This window comes from Medicago sativa, chromosome 8 (assembly GCF_051527215.1).
Source record: "Medicago sativa cultivar Bolivia chromosome 8, Bolivia_mono, whole genome shotgun sequence".
In the NCBI taxonomy this organism is placed as follows: domain Eukaryota; kingdom Viridiplantae; phylum Streptophyta; class Magnoliopsida; order Fabales; family Fabaceae; genus Medicago; species Medicago sativa.
In genome coordinates, this window is record NC_140756.1 from 27310665 (window position 1) to 27330650 (window position 19986).

The 19986-nt window shown below is 34.2% G+C and overlaps 2 protein-coding genes across 16 annotated transcripts in view; both read left to right on the forward strand.

Moving 5' to 3' along the window:
- The first annotated feature begins 3837 nt into the window (after positions 1-3837).
- On the forward strand, positions 3838-19438 carry LOC146898037 (MADS-box protein SOC1-like). 13 transcript variants are annotated; one of them, XM_085734331.1, is made up of 10 exons: positions 4181-4377; positions 4567-4595; positions 4696-4720; positions 4833-5034; positions 10753-10837; positions 12979-13040; positions 13150-13249; positions 13328-13369; positions 18693-18734; positions 19029-19438. In XM_085734331.1, exons 4-10 carry the CDS (start codon positions 4853-4855, stop codon positions 19188-19190), a joined length of 675 nt encoding a protein of 224 aa, XP_085590457.1. In that variant the 5' UTR covers positions 4181-4377; positions 4567-4595; positions 4696-4720; positions 4833-4852; the 3' UTR covers positions 19191-19438. The 13 variants fall into 13 exon arrangements, with proteins under 13 accessions (XP_085590461.1, XP_085590455.1, XP_085590457.1 ...); XM_085734339.1 differs by having other exon boundaries at positions 19050-19438; XM_085734330.1 differs by lacking the exon at positions 4696-4720.
- Positions 4181-19986, forward strand: part of LOC146898038 (MADS-box protein SOC1-like) — a 48751-nt gene continuing 32945 nt past the window's right edge. The window contains exons 1-2 of one of the 3 annotated variants that reach the window (XM_085734321.1): positions 4181-4377; positions 4567-4595. The gene's annotated coding sequence lies outside the window, so the exon portion shown is untranslated. The remainder of the gene's footprint in view (positions 4378-4566; positions 4596-19986) is intronic. The other 2 variants (XM_085734316.1, XM_085734322.1) reach the window with 2 other exon arrangements.

The following is a 19986-nucleotide window of genomic DNA, read 5'->3' on the forward strand; positions in this document are numbered from 1 at the left end:
GGGATGGAAGATAATACAGAAGTTGCTAGAGCGAGTCTACCTGTTCTAGTAAAACATTTGTGATTCCATTGATCAAACAACTCGCAATTTTATTTGGCGTGGTTCTAGTAACAAGGGGGTTCACTTGGTAAGTTGAAAAAAATTACTACTCCAAAACGGGTTGGTGGTTTGGGTATTAGAACAGCGCCTAACGCCAATACTTGCCTTCTTGGAAAGTTAGTTTGGGATATGGTGCAATCCACAAATAAGTTATGGGTGAATTTTCTTTCTGCTAAATACTCATCAGGGCCTATAGTTCTTCATGCGAAAGCTTCAAGCAACAGCTCACCCTCTTGGGCATCTATCATTCGTGCAAAAGATATTTTCAAAAATGGTTATTCTTGGCGGCCAGGCTCGGGTTCCTCCTCTTTTTGGTTCAGTAATTGGTGTCCCCATGGTCTTCTTGGTTCTTTGGTTCCAGTTATAGATATACATGACATTCACCTAACGGTTAGAGATGTCATAAGCTCCAATGGCCTTCACACTCATCTCCTATACACTACCCTTCCTCAACCAATAGTTGATGCCATTAACAACTATATATCAAGCTAGTTTCAATTCAACGGTTGATGATGCCTTTATTTGGAATCACAACAAGAATGGTGTTTACTCTGCAAAAAGTGGTTATTTTTGGCTTCTCTCCTTCACGGAAGCGCCAGATATTATTAACAACGATAATTCGTGGTCTTGGATTTGGAAACTGCAGGTACCAGAGAAGTACAAATTTTTGATTTGGCTGGCTATGCACGACGCGGTGCCAACGCTATCTGTGCTTCATCATAGAAACATGGCTGTATCGGCAACCTGTGGAAGATGTGGGGAAGATGATGAATCTTTTATGCATTGCATTCGAGACTGCAAATTCTCAAAACTCATCTGGCAGAAGCTTAATTTCTCAGACTCCAATTTTTTCTCTATCAACGGCGCAAAAGATTGGTTAAAAAATAACGTTGGCAGCAATCGTTCAACCATCTTCCTGGCTTCTCTTTGGTGGATTTGGCTGCACCGTAACAACATGTGCTTCAATAACGAAGTCTGGTCTCTCACGCGGTTAAATATCAGCATCAACAACTCAGCCGAAACAATCACAAGGAGTTTTCAATCTGCTGTCATTGTTGCTAGTCCTGAGCGCTGGATTTCATGGAATACCGACAATTACAACTGCCCCATCCTCAATGTTGATGGCAGCTGTCATGGCACACCAATTCGTGCTGGATACGGAGGCTTAATTCGCAACAGCGCATGCCTTTTTCTGAAGGGATTTTCCGGATTTATTCAAGGATCAACATGCATTCTGCAAGCTGAACTCACAACCATCTATGGAGGTTTTTGCCTAGCAATGAGCATGGGAATTGAGGAACTAGTCTGCTTCTCAGACTCTCAGCTATCAGTTAATCTTGTTTCAGGAGAGGTATCTAAATTCCATGCCTATGCGGTGTTAATCCAAGATATCAAGGATATAATAGCTTCCCATAATTTCAGAATCTTTCACACTCTTAGAGAGGGAAATCACTGCACCGATTTTTTAGCCAAGCTTGGAGCTTCGTCAAATGCAGATTTCTTGGAACATCAGGCTCCTCCTCTTGATCTAATCGACAAGCTTAAAATTGATGCTATGGGAACCTGCTTCTTAAGAGCTTATAGTTTCTTTTTTTTCCTGCTTCCTTTCTTTTTGTTGTTCTTAGCTTTGTAACCAAAAATAAATTACATCACATGAGAAACGATATTTGTAGGACTATTTTTCTGATAACTTTTGAAATTCAATAAAAGTTAAAACCCAATAGCTACATTTATTTGTTTATCTTTGTTTGTTCCATAATATGTGGCAAAAATGGTTGTTCAAATAACATACTTTACATCGATTAAATACTTCTAGGGTTGTGTTAACCGGTGCCCCCGGGGCACTGGTTAAGGAAACCAAAAAAGAAAGTTTTAGTTTAAAAATAACACTTTTTAAACCTTTAAAGAGTTGACTTCACAAGTACCAATGCAGTATTACTATATATGCTTCCTTAACCAGTGCCCCGGGGGCACTGGTTAACATTTCCCATACTTCTACTATGGAGAAAAAAATTAGTACTTATAAGTTGTAAATATGTGTTTTGCTAAGCCCTCTCCTTATGAGTGGGATTATAACCCAATATATGTTAGTAATGATGTGTAATGCTTATTTAACATCAAACCAAATAGACATCCAATTGTGGAGAAAAAATATTGGGAGTTTATAGAGAATGATAGCTATGTACGCACTTTCTTTCCCACAAAATAAAAATATTTACTACAAAAAGATTATTTAAAAATAAATCTTGGTATTTTTAGTTTTAACCTTCCCACTCTCTAGAGAAAGAGGGCGATTCTTATGACCTGTTTGGTTTGGCGGTGGGAAAGCAAAACTCATATTTTAAAGAGTAACTTTCGTGGAAATGAGGAAGCTTGCTTTCCTAGCTTTCACGGCAACGTGATTTCTTGCCACAATTTTGAGAAATACAACGTCATTTCAAACACACACTTAGAAATTCATTTAGGAGGTAAGAACAATATTCAAACTCATGTATCCCGGTTGAATCAATCTTTGTTTGCATAAGTATGAATTATATCTTACTATCATAATTATGTGAATATAGTATTTTTAACATTTTACAAATAATAAAACATGTGGTCCATTCTATGAAAATAATTTGGATATTTTTGTTAATCATATTATAAATGTGGTTTGATGAATAATTTTTGCTAAAAAACCTAATTGACTATCTATATCAAGTTCTTTTCGTCCAACTACAAGTTAAGTGAGAAGTTTGAATGTCAATCATCAGTAAATCACAGTAAAGAAGCCTTCGGACACGAGAAATCAGGTTCGGGCGCAAGAACAAATGTACTATACATTTTTATCCATGAAATTTGAACTCGATCACTTCAATTGTCCATCGTTGGTCAAAATAATCTCTAACAAGCAATTGGTTAAAGGTGATAATGTGTCTTGGATCGTTAAATTGTCAAACACTTGCAATAATTAACCAAAAATATGATGATTTATTCTTTAAATAACCAAAGTTGAATGGGTTAAATATGTTTTTGGCCCCTATAAATATGTCAACTTTTCGTTTTAGTCCCTCTAAAATTTTCCTTCAACTTTTGGTCCCTATAAAATTTTCAATCTTCATTTTTGGTTCCTCTTTTAAAGTAAGCTCATATGTAGAATTCATATTTTTTAATAAAAATTTTCAGAAAAATTCAAAATATTATAAGAATCACTCCCAAAATTTTTTAGATTTTTTTAACAAAACATGAATTTAATATAGATTTTTATAGTTTTTACGGTTAAAAATTCATATTTAATTTGTGTTTTGTTAAAAAAATTCTAATTTTTTTTAGGAATTTTTTTTAGAATATTTTACACATTTTTGCACAATTTTATTAAAAAATACAAAAATTAAATTAAAAATAGAGATCAAAAGTAGTGATTGAAAATTTTATAGAGACTAAAAGTTGAAGAAAATTTTTAGAAGGACTAAAACAAAAAATTAACATATTTATAGGGAGCAAAAATATATTTAACCCAAGTTAAATTGTAGTGAACCAGTTATACAAATTTAATCACAAATCAAATGCATACCAGATTCTTATTAAATGCATACCAGATTCTTATTTCTATATGTGTTCGGCAAAAGTACAAATGACAATTTCACCATCATGCAATTGAAACCCATATCACTACCAGATTCTTATTTCTATATGCCTTGGGAGATGAGTTGGCATTGCATGATATATATATTTTACCAAAGAATTCATTAATTCATTGATCACTACAACCAATATCTGTCCTTGCGTCCAAAAGAAAACCCATATCTGTCCTTTTTCCTTACAATATATTTTTTTCCTTTTCCTTTCATAGAAAATTTGGCAGTATCATTTTCAAATTACTAGTGACTTTAATCTAGAAATTTCTCTTTCTGGGCAAGTAGAGTATGATTTTACCAAAACAAGCAAATTATAAAGTAACATGAAAAAATCATTTGATTCTTAATATGGTGGGGTAGCTTGTAGAAGCAAGATGGGGTCAGGTTGATTAATAAGGAAAGGTGTCATTGCTTTCTATCTTAGCTAAAAAAGAGAGTCAAATCCAAATCCAATCCTTTTCCTTGAACTTACCTCAATTATGTATCACTACTTTTGGGTGTGCTTAGTTTCTACTTTCTTTTGATTCCTTAACTCTTACTCATTTTTTACCCTTCCCTTCCTTATTTTCCTATTCTAGGCACAACCCTTTATACATATATTTTCTTTGATTTTGCCAATTTGGTGCAAATCTGTTTCCTTTTGAAATTGCTTTTCTTGCCGGTAAGTTCAACCTACATCAATTAATCAGAAAAGCCCTTAAATCTTTATAGGTGTTTAGACCCTTACCTTTTTTCTAGGAAGCTATTTTACACCATTCAAATTTAGTCATCAAATACTTTTAAGAATTTTTTCATTAACTTCCCATTTCTTTGTTTCTTTCATCCTTCATATTTCAAACACCCTTCTAAGAATTTTTGTTCCTTTGGTTTTATTGGGTGGTAAATAATTCTAATTCTAATCTCTTGCAATATTTTTTTCCATTTTTCCATAACTTTCTAGATCTTAAAGGCTAATATTTTCATCCCTTTTCCTTACAAGGTTTAAATTGTGTTTTTCCTTCTTGGTGAGAACTTTTTTTGTTATGAATTGAAATAGGCTTCGATTTTTTTTTTTAAAAAAAAAATTTATGCTATAAGTATTTGGATACCTAATTTTTGTTGTTGTTGTGATTTCAGCAAAGAAAAGAAAAGAAAAAATGGTGAGAGGAAAGACACAAATGAAGCGTATAGAGAACGCAACAAGTAGGCAAGTAACATTCTCAAAGAGAAGAAGTGGTTTGTTGAAGAAAGCCTTTGAGTTATCAGTGTTGTGTGATGCTGAGGTTGCTCTTATTGTTTTCTCACCAAGAGGGAGGCTTTATGAATTTGCTAGCTCTAGGTATGTACTTGTTTCTGATTAATTAATTAATTTATTTGTTCACAAAATGTGTGATTATATTGCATCTGGAATAATAATTTATTCATCAAGCGTTTCTTTAGATTTTTTTACTCTATGGAAATTTTTTTCTATCTATTTATATTTTCTTGAAATTTGTTTTAGTTTTATATTTCAGATGTGAGAGAATAAAAATAGGACTTCTAGTGAGCAATAATTTTCTATTTTCTGAAACAATGAAAATGCTAAAGAACTATTTTCATTATTTTCTAAAATACATACCTAACTAACATATCTTTACACTATCACAACGACTCAATTTAGATAAAATGTTAAGAAAATAAAAAATACTCAATTTAGATAAAATGTTAAGAAAATAAAAATAAATGACGTTTTCACAAAGTAAAGTTAGCCTTGATTTTCAATTGATCTAATATATTTCTTGCAAATTTTTGTGTTTTTCAGTTTATGTTTAGCACTCCTTTTATTAAATATATTATCATCCGTCGCTATTATAAACAAAAACAAAAGATATGATGAAAAAGATTATAATGGTCTAATTTTTTATATGAGGAGTGTTATGAACATTATATGTTTAAACTCACCCATGACTAGTAAAGTTAACGTGGATCTCACCATTTTATGTAAGATTTATTTTTCAAATGTAAGACATACATATTAATTTCACTCAAAGGAAAGAGGTGGAGGATATTGTGGATGAAATCAAAGCGGTGTCTTGGTTTTGGGCTTTGAGTAGACTAAGGATAGCTTCATTCCTCTTCTATGAGTGGACTTGGAATCCTAGAGAGTGCCTAAATAGAAGATGAATGGGTGGCACTTTGGTGTCATTAATGGCACCATGCCATTAGATCAGGGCCACACATTGCCCCAAGTGTGTGTGTGTGTGATGTGTGTGTTGGGTGCCATCAATGTCTAGGATTTAATGGCACCCAAGTTTTGTCCAAGATGAAGGATGCTCTTTTTGAATCTGCTAGGGGTTTGTTTCTCTCTCCTTTCAGCTGTTTGTAGCAGGTTTTTGGTTTTGCTGCCCGATGGCATGGGGGGTTTGTTTATACATGTTCCTTTGGTTTGTTTGTTGTGTTTTTCCCATGTCATGCTGGCCTTGTTGTTTCCTGCTATCACCTTAGGCTGCTGCGCGTTTTAGATTGCAGGGGTGATTTTTTGATTGTAACAGCTTGCCATATTAACACTTCTTGTTCGTGGCTTTTCATATATATATGCTGATTCAAAAAAAAAAAAAAATTCACTCAATAAAAAAGAGGGGGTTAGATTCGATTTAAAAATAGATCGTATTCCTAGCACTCCTCTTCTCGTGACTAGTGTTTATGCTAGTTATCAGGGTCTAACACTAGATTTCTGAAATCTTATCCATAAACTCAACAAAACCATTAAAAAAAGTACATAAAGCTTCTATTTTTAACACAATCCAAGACCAAAATCAAAAGTTAACAACATCAAACGCATAAACAACCATTAAATAGAGATAATTTTAACTAAATGAAATTAAATAGTATCCTAGTACCTGAACCATAACATTAAGTTACATTAAGTTAAACTAGCACAGAAAGAAGCATCACATCACATGTAGTTACGGTATCATATGTAACAAGTACTGACATACAGTATATTCAGATGAAGTGAGAGATCATACACAGTTAATTTAGAGAGGTACTATCCTTATATATATGAAATATTGATTTAGTTATTTATTATTATCTGCAATACATAAGGAAGACTTGATTCCTCCTACAATATCTTGGGAATATTTTATCAATACTGTAAATATTTATACTTTTGGTTTAGTTTTTCTTTAGTAAGGATATTTTTATATTTTGGGTTTAGTTTTTATTTTTTTAAGAATATTTTTGTTTTAGTTCGTACTCTAGCACTTTTTTCTTTTCCTATAACATATATGATGCAGGGTTTAAAAAAATGGAAAGATCTTTACTGGTTTTGTGGTGTTCCACATTAAATAATTAATAGTGTGATCACAATTTTTTTAGCATGGCATGATCAAGGTCACAAACAATAATCTCCCAAGGCTATCTTTTACATAAAATAAGAGTATGAACTTGCATCAAAGTGGCAATAGACGTCCCAATCATTGTTGTCAAGATCGTGATCTAGATCCCAAGATCGTACGATCTTACGAGTCATGATGCCTCCACCAATTTGGAGCGGGTCCAAGATCGGAGAAGAAGCTAGAGCAGGTGGCGCACCGCGGAAGAGAGCCGGATTGCGGAATTTGCACTTTTTTTTTTCCGCGTCAGGGAAGGTGGTTTGTCCGGTTACAGTCTGATAATCCGACCCGGTTTCGACCCGCAACTTTTGACCACGGAACTGGTCCGTTCTGCCGGAAATCGACCCATTTTCCACTCTAAAGGCCATATTCAGTAATTAATTTCAGTTTTTGGACTTATTGGTGTTTAATTGAATCATTAGGTTAGAAAATTCGGAATTTTTCTCATTTTTTTTCATCTTTCATTCATCTATAAATTCCTATCACATCCTCCCCCTTTCTCATATCATATCTCATGTTCATACATAGCAATTCCAAATAGAAAGAAATAACAGTCAAACAATTTCTCATGTTTTTTTCCCAACCAAAATGTGTCTTCATCTATCCCTCTTGTTTGTGCTTCCTCGTCTGCAATCCCCATGTTTTAAGATGATGCTTTATTTTTCTATGAACGTTTTTCGAAGATGCTTAAGACAATGAGAATCCTTATTTATTAATTTTGTTAGGTCTGCAGCAAGTTAACCTAATATTTTCCCGCTCATTTGCTGTATTAGGTTAGCAGTAATTTAACCTAACAAATTCCATCTAAAAAAATGCATCGCACCAATTTCATTCCTATCCTCTTGCTTTTTTTTTGTACACTTATTTAATACTAAAAAAATGCATCGCACCATTTTCATTCATATCTTGTTGGCTATATCCTTATTCGTATGTCTATCCCTTTACAATAAACCGGTGCAGAGCACAGGTCAAATATCTAGTTATGATTAATGGAAGTTTTTTTTATTTTTTTTTATTTTTTTTATGAAAGGTTATTTTTCTTAGTTTTTAGTATAATATTGTCTATTATGTGGGATCTTACAATCTTTGTTACGATCCTACGATCTACGCTTTTTCTATACCCTAACGATCTTTAGTGGGATCTCGATTTTGACAATTTCCTAAGGTAGTTAGGCACAAAATATTAATTCGAGATGGGAGAAGGCATTGCGAGGGCTGAAGAGTTAAATGTGAAAGCTTGTAGGACTACATAGTATAGTTGGATAAAAGAAGAATGATCAAACTTAGATGCTTGTGGGACCATCAAATGTGGGTTGATGCAAGTGGAGGTCGATGTCTAGATCAAGGTTCAAACGGGGCTTGAACTTGATCGGTTTTGTCTTGAAGAGTAGTTTAAGGATGGAGAGAGCAAGGTTCAAGTGGAGTTTGTAATTGATCGATTTAAGCTTGTTACAAATATACCTTTGAAAGAAAAGTATAACGCATACCTGTATGATCAAATCCAAAGATATATCTTTCGGAGAACAAAAATAATAAAAAAGAGAGATCACATTTCTGGATAGAATCACTCTCGTTCTGATCCACTTGAAAATCGAATACCAAACCCTCCCAACAAAAACAATATCTACAAAAAAATGGTCCTCTACCTCAAGTTGGTCCGAACAAAACACACAATTCAAACTTGCTCCATCCGTTAACACTCCCCTCTAGTTATGTTTCTGAGAATAGAAAGTCTTCTGAGAATTAATTGCCAAGAGAATATTTAGACCTTTTGCGGTACAAAATTAGTCCAAATTCCTCTTAAAATGTCAACTAGTCTCGGTCGATGTGAATTTATTATTTTTTCTATTTTTTTGTTTCAATAGTTTTATTTGGTTTTATAAAGTAAATTTATTTAAAAGTCATTATCCCGGTATGTATATACTTTTATTTATTTATTTATTTTTAGACCAACCAAATTTAGTCTTAAAATTTTATAAACAATAAATCTCCATTTAAAAATATATATGCTTTACAATGAAGTAAACACTGCCAAATAGACGACCAAACAATGACATTTATAATTGCCAAAAATGTTCTACTTAGACCCATAGACAAAGGGAATAAAACTTCAAATATAGCTTACATAAATGAACATAACCCAACAATCCAACACACCAAATCAAATCCTGAAAGAAAAATTTCAATGTCAAAAAGTTTTAGGGTTGTCTGGAGGAGCAAAAGCAACAAAAGACTAAACGATCAAGACAATTGAGAGATTGGATCATAACTCCACTAAAAGGACATTGAGTATATGAATCATCATATCTTTTATATATCATTCGTTTAATGCATTCATGCTTGATGATGGAGTAACTACTCACACTTGTACTCAATGATCTGTCTCAAGTGAGTCTCCCACATCAGTTTACTTTGATCCATTACATATGGATCCAGGCTTTCTCCTTCATGAAGTCAAACCAGACTCTAATACTTCTTGTTGGAAAATACGGAGGAGCAAGAGCAATAAGAGACAAATGATCAGGAACACTAAGAGGACTTAAAATCACATCTCCACCCAAAATCTTAGGACATTGAATTTAAGATTCATCTCTCTTATATATCATTCATTTAACTAGTTCATAATTGACGTAAAATTGACAACTCACATTTTAACTCCAAAAAGAGGCGCGAAATCATCATTCGGATCATATAAAAGTTGTGACCTAAAAGCTAAACTCTTGGACAACACGTTAATAACCATTTCCTTCAAGTGCAGTTTTAAATAATTTTTTACCTTTTTAAAACAAAGCTATATATCCTCATAGTGATTAAGACAAACATTGCATAAATTATTTAGTTAACCCAAACTATTTTCTTTCTACACCAAAAGCTTCCTCCTCCAAACAAACAAGAAAACCTAAAAGTTATCCAACTTTTTTCTTGCTTCCGAAATCAAAACAGTCTTTATTTTCACAAATATTCATATGCAGTTGAGGAAAGAAATCTTTCAATGAAGAGTAGCCAATTTAAACACCCTTCCAAAATGACACTAAGGGCACATTTCCTTTATTCAATAAGCCTCCAACCCCTTACACCTCCCAATAGATAAGGCACATTTCTTTCCACAAAAAAAAAAAAAAAATTAAATTTCTCAATTAAAAAAATCTGGACTGTTACAAATATCATCACCTTATTTTTCTTCCAGAAATTTACACCAAAGACTCCTAATTTTCTAACAATAACTTTATATCCACTTTCCTACCAGACTCACAATTCTTGACAGAATTACTTGTTTAATAACTAATTGTATAATAATACAGATAGAAAAACCCTAATTATAGCAGATAGTATCCTTTAGATGCAAATTGGGATTGCTTCTCCAATGACTCGAGAGATTGAAAAACGAATACCTTACTCTATAATATAATCTCTCGAAAACTAAAATAAAATTAGGGCATTAATATTTCTTTTCTAAATTACAGAAAAATATCTGTCTTATCTATTTTCTCTTCATTTTACTTATCCTATTGATATTTCATTTTTACTACAAAAATATATGTTTAACTAAGTCCCATTTTCATTTTTTCACATGTACCCTTGTGTGTTTTCTCATTTTTTTAAACTATTTAGCAAGTACGTATATATTTTCTTAATACTTGGACTCTGAATTAATAGTCACATTGGCTTTAATGTTACAGCATTCCAGAAACGATTGAACGATACCGCAATCATACCAGGATTAATAGCACTCCAACACCATCTGAATCAGTTGAAAATACTCAGGTTTATTACATATACCTCTTATTATTGTGTCTCCCTATTCATCATCCAGAAATTAAATAGTACTTTTTTAATTGTTTAATTTTTTAGTTGCTAAAAAGTATGTGTTTCTCTTAAATATTTCTAGATTGTTCTATTATTGTCTAGGTTAAGTTGTAATCTAGAAATATCTATAATCATATAACATACCTCCTCCATTTCTTTTCTTTTGATGTTCTAGGACTTCAACTTTATTTCAAAATATTTGATGTTTTAGGATTTTTAATATTTTTTTATCCAATTTTACCCTTGTTGAAAAACACACCATTTAATTAGAAGTTTCAATAATAAATGCAATTGAAGTTTCAATTTGTGTGGTGAGTGTTGATAATTAAGGAGATTGGACAGTAGACAAAAAACATAAATAAGGGCATTTTAGTCTAAACCTTACAATTATTTCTATACTTAAATGATTCCTTAATACTTGTGCAATCACCTAAAATATATATAAAAAAAAAGAAAAGAAATGGAGGGAGTAGAAAAGACAAACAAAAGTCTAGATTATTCACCTTCTAGGGAACATGTTCTAGCCCCTATAAATAGACACATTTCTAGGGAACATGTTCTAGCACCTATAAATAGACACATAATATTGAAATGAAATTGTAATGATAATTGTTATTTATTAATTGTTATATTAATATTTACTCATTCGTCCGGATTCAAATGTAGGACCTTTAACTTCTTAACCTTAAGCTTAAACCAATTGAGCTAACCAACACCTCGATTCTACTTCTAGAAACATATGCAATTGTATTCACACCTTTGAGATGAAATGATAAGTTAATTACTAATGTGTCTCCTCTTGTCCCACATTACTAAATAATCCACTACTAGTTCCTATACTATATATTTGTAACATTTGCAAAAATAAAAAGATTCAAAAGACTTGCAGACCTTTCCAATATTCTTTCTCTACTCTGGAATATCGGGATCCATCCAAGGTTCAAGTTTTCTCATGGCAACTCATTCTTGATAGGATCCCAAATAGAGTGAACCTGCTTCAGTGTCGGGTTTTGATCAATCGGGCTGCTTCCTTATGCACTTTTTGTGGGGAGGAGCCAAAATCGGTTAGTCACCTATTTGTTACCTGTGGGGTCGCTTCTAACAGGTCATTTTATGCTGAGTAACTGATTGCAAAAATCCACTTCACCTCTGGGTACTGGGTTTTTGAGAGGACTCTGGTCACTCTTGTTTCCATTATGAGTGGCAGGTGGAACCGATCCTCTGTTGGGACCGGTAGGTTCTTGAGTATGGGTCTTGCATCGGTGCATTTAAGCGGGGTCTTGGGTCAGTATCTTTGATGGATGGGCCACACTCTTGGGGTAGTAAGCTTGGTCAATCTCCCATTGTGTCTGAGCTCTTTATTGGCGGGTTTCTAGGCTAGCCTTAGTGTTGGGCGGTTTATTCTTTGGTATTTCGCAGGTGTGTAGGGGTTTATTAGTTCTTTGGTATCTGTGTCTGTGACTCCTTTTATTTTATATATATTAATTTGCTATTAATAAATAAAGATGCAAAAGATTGTACACCAAAAAAAATGCAAAAGACTTGTGGAAGTAGAAGCTCTCTGATCAGCTCATTTGTTAGGGAGGGATTTGAACCTATACAGGTGCAGTATGATGCTGCAACTGCAGAAACTTCCCAATTTTGTGAGAAAAATTATTTAATAGTCTCTACAGATGCAACACCATACTGCAATTGTAGAGGATCCAATTACATGAAAGGATTTGCTTTGCCCTCATAATGACATAAAATAGTTTGTGTTTGTAATTTCTTATTTTCATTTATAATTATTAAATTGTCACTCTAATTAATTTATTTTAGATATTTTTTTTCAAAGATTTCTATGAAAATGGTGGAAGTAAGATTTTTTTTTTTGTAAAAAGAAAGGAGAAAAGAGAGAGCATGTTTAAATACACCAAAGTAAGATTTGCATAAAAGAAAAAGATAAATAACCCTAATAATCAATGCCTGAAATACATGCCCTCATATTTGAAACATTTCCTGTGTAATTTGGAGTTCAATTAGTATGCTTACTTATTTAGACACTGCATTTCAACTTAAGAGACTTCAAAATTTGAATGAAATTGCCTTATATATTACAGCAATTGAAGGAAGAAGCAGAAAACATGATGAAAAAGATTGACCTTCTTGAGACTTCAAAACGGTTAAATATTTTGAATTTCTATTCATTGTTGACAAATTTATTTACATTTAAGTTTTAACTTTCCTAACTTAGAACAGACTATGTTGCATTTGTATTTTCATAACCTCAGGAAACTCTTAGGAGAAGGTCTAGGGTCTTGTTCCATTGATGAACTACAAAAGATAGAACAACAGTTGGAGAGAAGTATAAGCAAAATTCGAGCAAAAAAGGTTAGCTTGATAAATCAACAAGCCTATATAATTTTAAATTTTACGGATAATATTAAATCTGAAATTTCTATTATTCAGACTCAGGTTTTCAGGGAACAAATTGAGCAGCTAAAGGAAAAGGTAAGTTTCTTTGAACAAAAAATGTTTGTTATCAATTAGGATCACTTTATTAGGGTTTTAAATAGCAGTCACGATTAAGGTTGCGATCGTTGATATTGAAGAGAATAGCAGCCACAATTGTGATTGCATCTTTCTCAGTAAATATAATTCAAATCCCAAAATCAATTGCATTACAGTGTATCAATTTGTTATAAGATTTGTGGTCGAATTCAGACTACTATACAATTATGACTTGAAATGCTAACATTTTTCTACTTTTTTTTTAGGGAACATTTTTCTGTGTTTACTGTTTAGTTACATGATGTTGGAAAATAGGAGAAGATTATGGTGAGAACTTTGTGAGGAATTTAGGAGGAGAATATTTGAGAGAAGAACAATTTCTATTACTTGAAAGGATACTTTGATTCTTGTTTGCTTGCTTGATTTACAAATGACAAGCTCTCCTCTTTTTATAGGCTCCAATGGAGAGTTCTAGACACATCCTAGGATAACTTTCTACACACTTCAAGAGAGTGTTCTACACACTTCTCTCATGAGAGTTCTACACTCTTCTCTCAACTACACTTAATGATATTTCTACCAATCTAGTTCTACATGACTCTAGAACTTTCTATGGGCTACATCACTTATTAGCTAATTGGGCCTAACACTTGATTAGTCCAATGGACCAAATCAAGTTTATTATCCAACATCCCCCCTTAAACTTGATTTGTCATCCCTAGTAAACCTCTCAACTTGATAAAGTCTTCATGCTTGAGTGGCTTGGTGAAGATATCAGCTACTTGATCTTGAGACTTCACACATTCAACTTGTACATCCTTTCTTTCGATGCACTCCCTTATGTAATGGTAACGAGTATCAATATGCTTGCTACGATCATGGAATACTGGATTCTTTGCAAGAGCGATGGATGACTTGTTGTCCACAAAAATCGTGGTCGGCTTCTTCTGTGACATTCCCAATTCCTTCAATAGATTCCTAAGCCAAACTGCATGACAAACACATGATGTAGCTGCTACATATTCTGCCTCACATGTCGAAAGTGCGACAATTGGCTGCTTCTTCGACATCCAAGTGAAAGATGTGTTTCCCATGAAGAACACAAATCCGGTAATACTTTTCCGATCATCGCCATCTCCAGCCCAATCACTGTCACTATAACCAACTAACTTATAGTCCTTATCTGATGAGAACCATAAGCCAAGGTCGGTTGTACCTTTGATATAGCGAAGAATTCTTTTTGCAGCCTTGAGATGGGTAATAGTTGGATTCTCCATGTGTCGACTGATGATCCCTGTAGCATAGAGGATGTCAGGTCTTGTGCATGTCAGATACCTCAAACTCCCAACTAAACTCTTGAAGTTGGTAGCATCCACCTTTTCTGCTCCATCAAACTTTGATAGCTTCAATCCACACTCCACTGGTGTGCTAATTGGTTTACAACCATCCATCTTGAACTTTTTTAGCATCTCATTTGCATATCTTTGTTGGGAAATGAAGATTCCATCCTCTTTCTACCTTACCTCTATGCCAAGATAGTATGACATGAGCCCAATATCAAACATCTCGAATTCCTTGATCATAGCTTTCTTGAATTCTTCAAACATATTTGGATTGTTTCCCGTGAGGATCAAGTCATCCACATATATGCAAACAATCAAGATATCTCCATTCTTGATCTTGACGTACATGGCATGCTCGTGTGGGCACTTTGTAAAGTTGTTTGCTTTGAAATAGTTATCAATTCGACTGTACCATGCTCTTGGGGCTTGTTTCAAACCATACAGTGCTTTATTTAGTTTGAGAACTTTATCTTCGTGTCCTTTCACCTTGTAACCCAAAGGTTGTTCGATGTACACTTCCTCCTCTAAAACTCCATTTAAAAAGGCAGATTTCACATCCATCTGGTGAATTTTCCATTTCTGTTGAGCTGCTAGGGAGACTATGAGTCTTATGGTCTCCAGACGAGCGACTGGGGCAAACACTTCATCATAATCAATCCCCGCCTTTTGACTATAGCCTTTTGCGACTAGTCTTGCCTTATATCTTTCAATTTCTCCCTTTGAATTCTTCTTTGCTTTGTACACCCATTTGACACCGATGGATTTATGCCCTTTGGGTAGGGATACGAGTTCCCATGTGTTGTTCTTCTCTGTGGATCTGATTTCTTCATCCATTGCATCTCTCCATTTCTTATCTTGTGTAGCTTCTTCGAAATTCATGGGTTCACAATCTGCAAAGAGACAAAATAGTGTGATGTTATCTGTCTCTCCTGTTTCCTCATAGAGATCTTCAAGCCTTCGTTGTGATAGTGGCTCCGTGTTATCATAAAGATCTTGAAGACTCCGTGTGCGCGCTGTAATTCTTTCACTACTTGTATCTTCAGCAGTGGGTGATGTTGGTGAACGGGGCACTTGCTGAACTTCTTGAGACGTATCTTCTTCGAATTCGGGAAAGAAACTGTATTCCTTTTTGTGTGCTCCAAAGTCCCATTCTCCTTCTTCATCAAAGACCACATCTCGGCTAATTACAATCTTGTTGTTGTCTGGATTGTATAACTTGTAACCCTTTGAGCTTTGATCGTAACCAACAAAGATGAACTTCTCACTCTTATCATCAAGCTTTGCTCTTTTCTCATCTGGAATGTGAACATGGGCTACACTCCCGAAGACCCTCAAGTGTGAGATACCTGGCTTCCTTCCACTCCATGCTTCTTGTGGTGTCTTTCCCCACACACTCCTAGTTGGAGATCGATTAGATAGATAGACTGCACACGCCACAGCTTCAGCCCAAAACTCTTTTGGTAGTTTCTTACTTTTGAGCATGCTTCGAGCCATGTCTAGTATTGTCCGATTCTTCCTTTCCGCCACACCATTTTGTTGGGGGGATCTTGGAACTGTCAATGGACGTCTGATTCCATTCTCTTCACAAAACTCTTGAAACTCTTTAGAAGTGAAATCTCCTCCTCGGTCAGTCCGCATAGCTTTTATCTGTCGACCACTTTCTTTCTCCACAACAGCTTTAAACTTCTTGAAGGTTACGAAGACTTCCGATTTCTGTTTCAAGAAATAGACCCATGTTTTTCTTGAAAAATCATCAATGAAAAGGAGGAAATAATTGTTTTTACCTAGTGAGAATGGCTTGATTGGTCCACATACGTCAGCATGTATAAGTTCGAGCGGCTTCTTGGCTCTTGAGTTTGACTCCTTTGGAAAACTCATCCGGAATTGCTTCCCAAGTAAACATCCTTCACACAATTGGTCTGGATGGTTGATAGATGGAAGACCTCTCACCATATTTTGTTTTGCCATCAAGCTTAAACTTCCAAAATTTAAGTGCCCAAATCGGAGATGCCAAAGCCATGAAGCATCATTGTAGCAAGATTTGAGACACTTTGCAACATCATTTTGGATATTCAAGAAGAACATCCTATTTCTTGACATTGGTACCTCGGTGATGAGATTATTTTTTTCATCTTTGATGGAGAGACTTGAATCTTTTATGCGAATATCATAACCCTTTTCTAACAGTTGCCCCAGACTCAAAATATTGCTCTTCATATTAGGGACATAGTAGACATTTGAAATAAATTGATGTCTTCCATCTTTCAAGCGAATTAAGATATTACCTTTGCCTTTCACTGGAATCTTAGAATCATCTCCAAATGAGACATTTCCATGCACCGACTCATCAAGCTCCACGAACATGCTCCTTTTTCCACAAATATGATTGCTTGCACCAGTGTCAAGGCACCATGAATTTTCATGGATGCCTTCATTACTTCCACGTGCTAGCAGCACTGTTTCAAATTTCTCGTCTTTTTCTTCCACGTAGTTGGTCTTCTCCTCTACTAGATTCTTGGAGAATCTACACTCTGAAGCATAGTGCCCAAACTTGTGACAATTGTAGCATTGAGTTTGAGATTTGTCATACCTTGATTTTGGGTATCCTCTCCCACGTCCTCTAGTTGAGGTCTCTCCTTTCTCGTAACTGCTTCCAGAAAAAATTGAACCACGCGCACCGTGGCCACGTCCAAATTGGCCTCGACCGCGACCCCGTCCTCGACCTCTACCTTGACTTTGTTGGCTCCTATCATTTCGTTGACCTTCATCTTTCTCTTTTAGTTGCATCTTGAAGAGTTTCTCGGTGATCTCTTTCTTCTTCTTGTGCTTCTCTTCATGAGCTTGCAAAGATCCTTGAAGTTGCTCTATTGTCATAGTCTCTAAATCTTTGGTTTCTTCAATTGTCACAACAATATGCTCGAATTTGGGGTCTAATGATCGAAGTATCTTCTCCATAATTCTCACATCTTCTAACTTTTCACCGTTTCTTTTTAATTGATTTGAGATAGAGATAACTCTAGAAAAATATTCTGAAATAGACTCTGACTCTTTCATATGCAAGGATTCAAACTCGCCTCTTAAAGTTTGGAGACGTACCTTCTTTACCTTGTCTTCTCCTTGGCAAGAGGTTTTAAGCTTCTCCCATGCCTCCTTAGCGGATGTTGCATTTGAGATTTTCTCGAACTCATCTTCATCCAATGCTTGGTAGATGAGGAAGAGAGCTTTTTTGTCTCTCTTTCTTGAATCCTTCAAAGAGTCTCTTTGTGCTTTAGTTAAGGAATCCTCATCTTGTGATTCCGTATAGCCTTTTTCAACAACCTCCCAAACATCATGCGCTCCAAGAAGAGCCATCATTTTGATGCACCAATTATCATAGGTACTCCCTTTGAGAAGTGGAACTTGGAAGGATGCTGCTCCATTGACCGCCATAACTATGGAATAATTTATTCTCAGAACCTAAGCTCTGATGCCACTTTGTTGGAAAATAGGAGAAGATTATGGTGAGAACTTTGTGAGGAATTTAGGAGGAGAATATTTGAGAGACGAACAATTTCTATTACTTGAAAGGATACTTTGATTCTTGTTTGCTTGCTTGATTTACAAATGACAAGCTCTCCTCTTTTTATAGGCTCCAATGGAGAGTTCTAGACACATCCTAGGATAACTTTCTACACACTTCAAGAGAGTGTTCTACACACTTCTCTCATGAGAGTTCTACACTCTTCTCTCAACTACACTTAATGATATTTCTACCAATCTAGTTCTACATGACTCTAGAACTTTCTATGGGCTACATCACTTATTAGCTAATTGGGCCTAACACTTGATTAGTCCAATGGACCAAATCAAGTTTATTATCCAACACATGATAATACATGCCAAGAAAATAAAAAAAAGCTTTATAAGTAATGCACATTGAAAAAGTTCCCAGCTAGCATTACATCAAAAAGATTCTGACAATTATTTTGAATACAATTCAGGAAAAAACCCTAGTTGCTGAAAATGCCATGCTCGCGGAGAAGGTAAATTCACTTTCTATCTGGAATTAATTCCCCCCTAAATTTGCTCATTCAAAGCATCCAGATTCATAGAAATCTTGAAACTTCTAGAAAAAGTTCAAATGACGACGGAAATTTATGAATGTAAAAAGGCTAGATGTGTCTCTAATTTCGTTGTTTAGAAACCTTTTTCATTTTTTTATCGTCTCTATTTCCGTTATTATTTCAACTTTTGCTAGCTGTAACTTTACTTTTGATATCAAACATGAAATATACAAATCTTTCAACTATAGAATGGAAATACAAATTTGTGTGCAGTATGGTAACTATTCATCACAGGAAGCAACAAAGGATCAGAGAGAAAATATAGCTGAAGCTGAACCTTATGCAGATCAAAGCAGTCCAAGTTCAGATGTGGAAACTGAATTGTTCATTGGTCCTCCAGAAACAAGAACAAGACGCATTTCTCCAAAGGTGTAGCTTGTTAGGGACTAATTAATCCCTCTGACTATGCAAAAGAAAAATAAGGGTTAGGCAAAATGTCTCATCAATGTATCTTAGATTTGTTTCTTGTATGCACCATGTATGCTATCATTCAGATAGATAGTAGTGGTGAATTGTAAGAGTAGTTATTTGTTTTATAATATTATCAAACCTATGATTTAAATGACAATGGCTTAAATAATATAGAAAAATGAGTATAAGAAATACTCGAGCCAATACAAAAAGTTCAGAATAAAGGTCAGACGACGACACATGCAAAAAAAAAAAAAACACAATACAAATCAAGCAGGATACAACATCAAAACCTAAAACCAACATATAATACACCCAATGGAAGACGGAGACCTCATTTTTTTTTTTTGTTTTCCTTTATTAACTTACACGATCTCTCATATATTTATTAATTTATTTGACAACACATGATTAAATACATGTAAAATATAGTGATAATGTTTCCCTAAAAAAATTATATAAATTAATTTTTTTATTGAGATAAATTTGATTTAAAGAATTTAATTTGTAAAATAATTAATAGATTACAAGGATATTAACATTGTTGGAAAAATGGAGGACCAATATTGTATGCATATCTGGTTAATTTTAGAATGAGTGTCATTTTAGTAAAAAATAATTGTTTAAAATGAAAGTCATTTTTATTATTTAATTTAAATTATAAATTTTTTTCAATTGTGTCCTCTAATTAATACCATGTATACTACTTTTAAAATATTATGTCTACTTTACATTTCTAATGCTGGGAAACCCATCAATA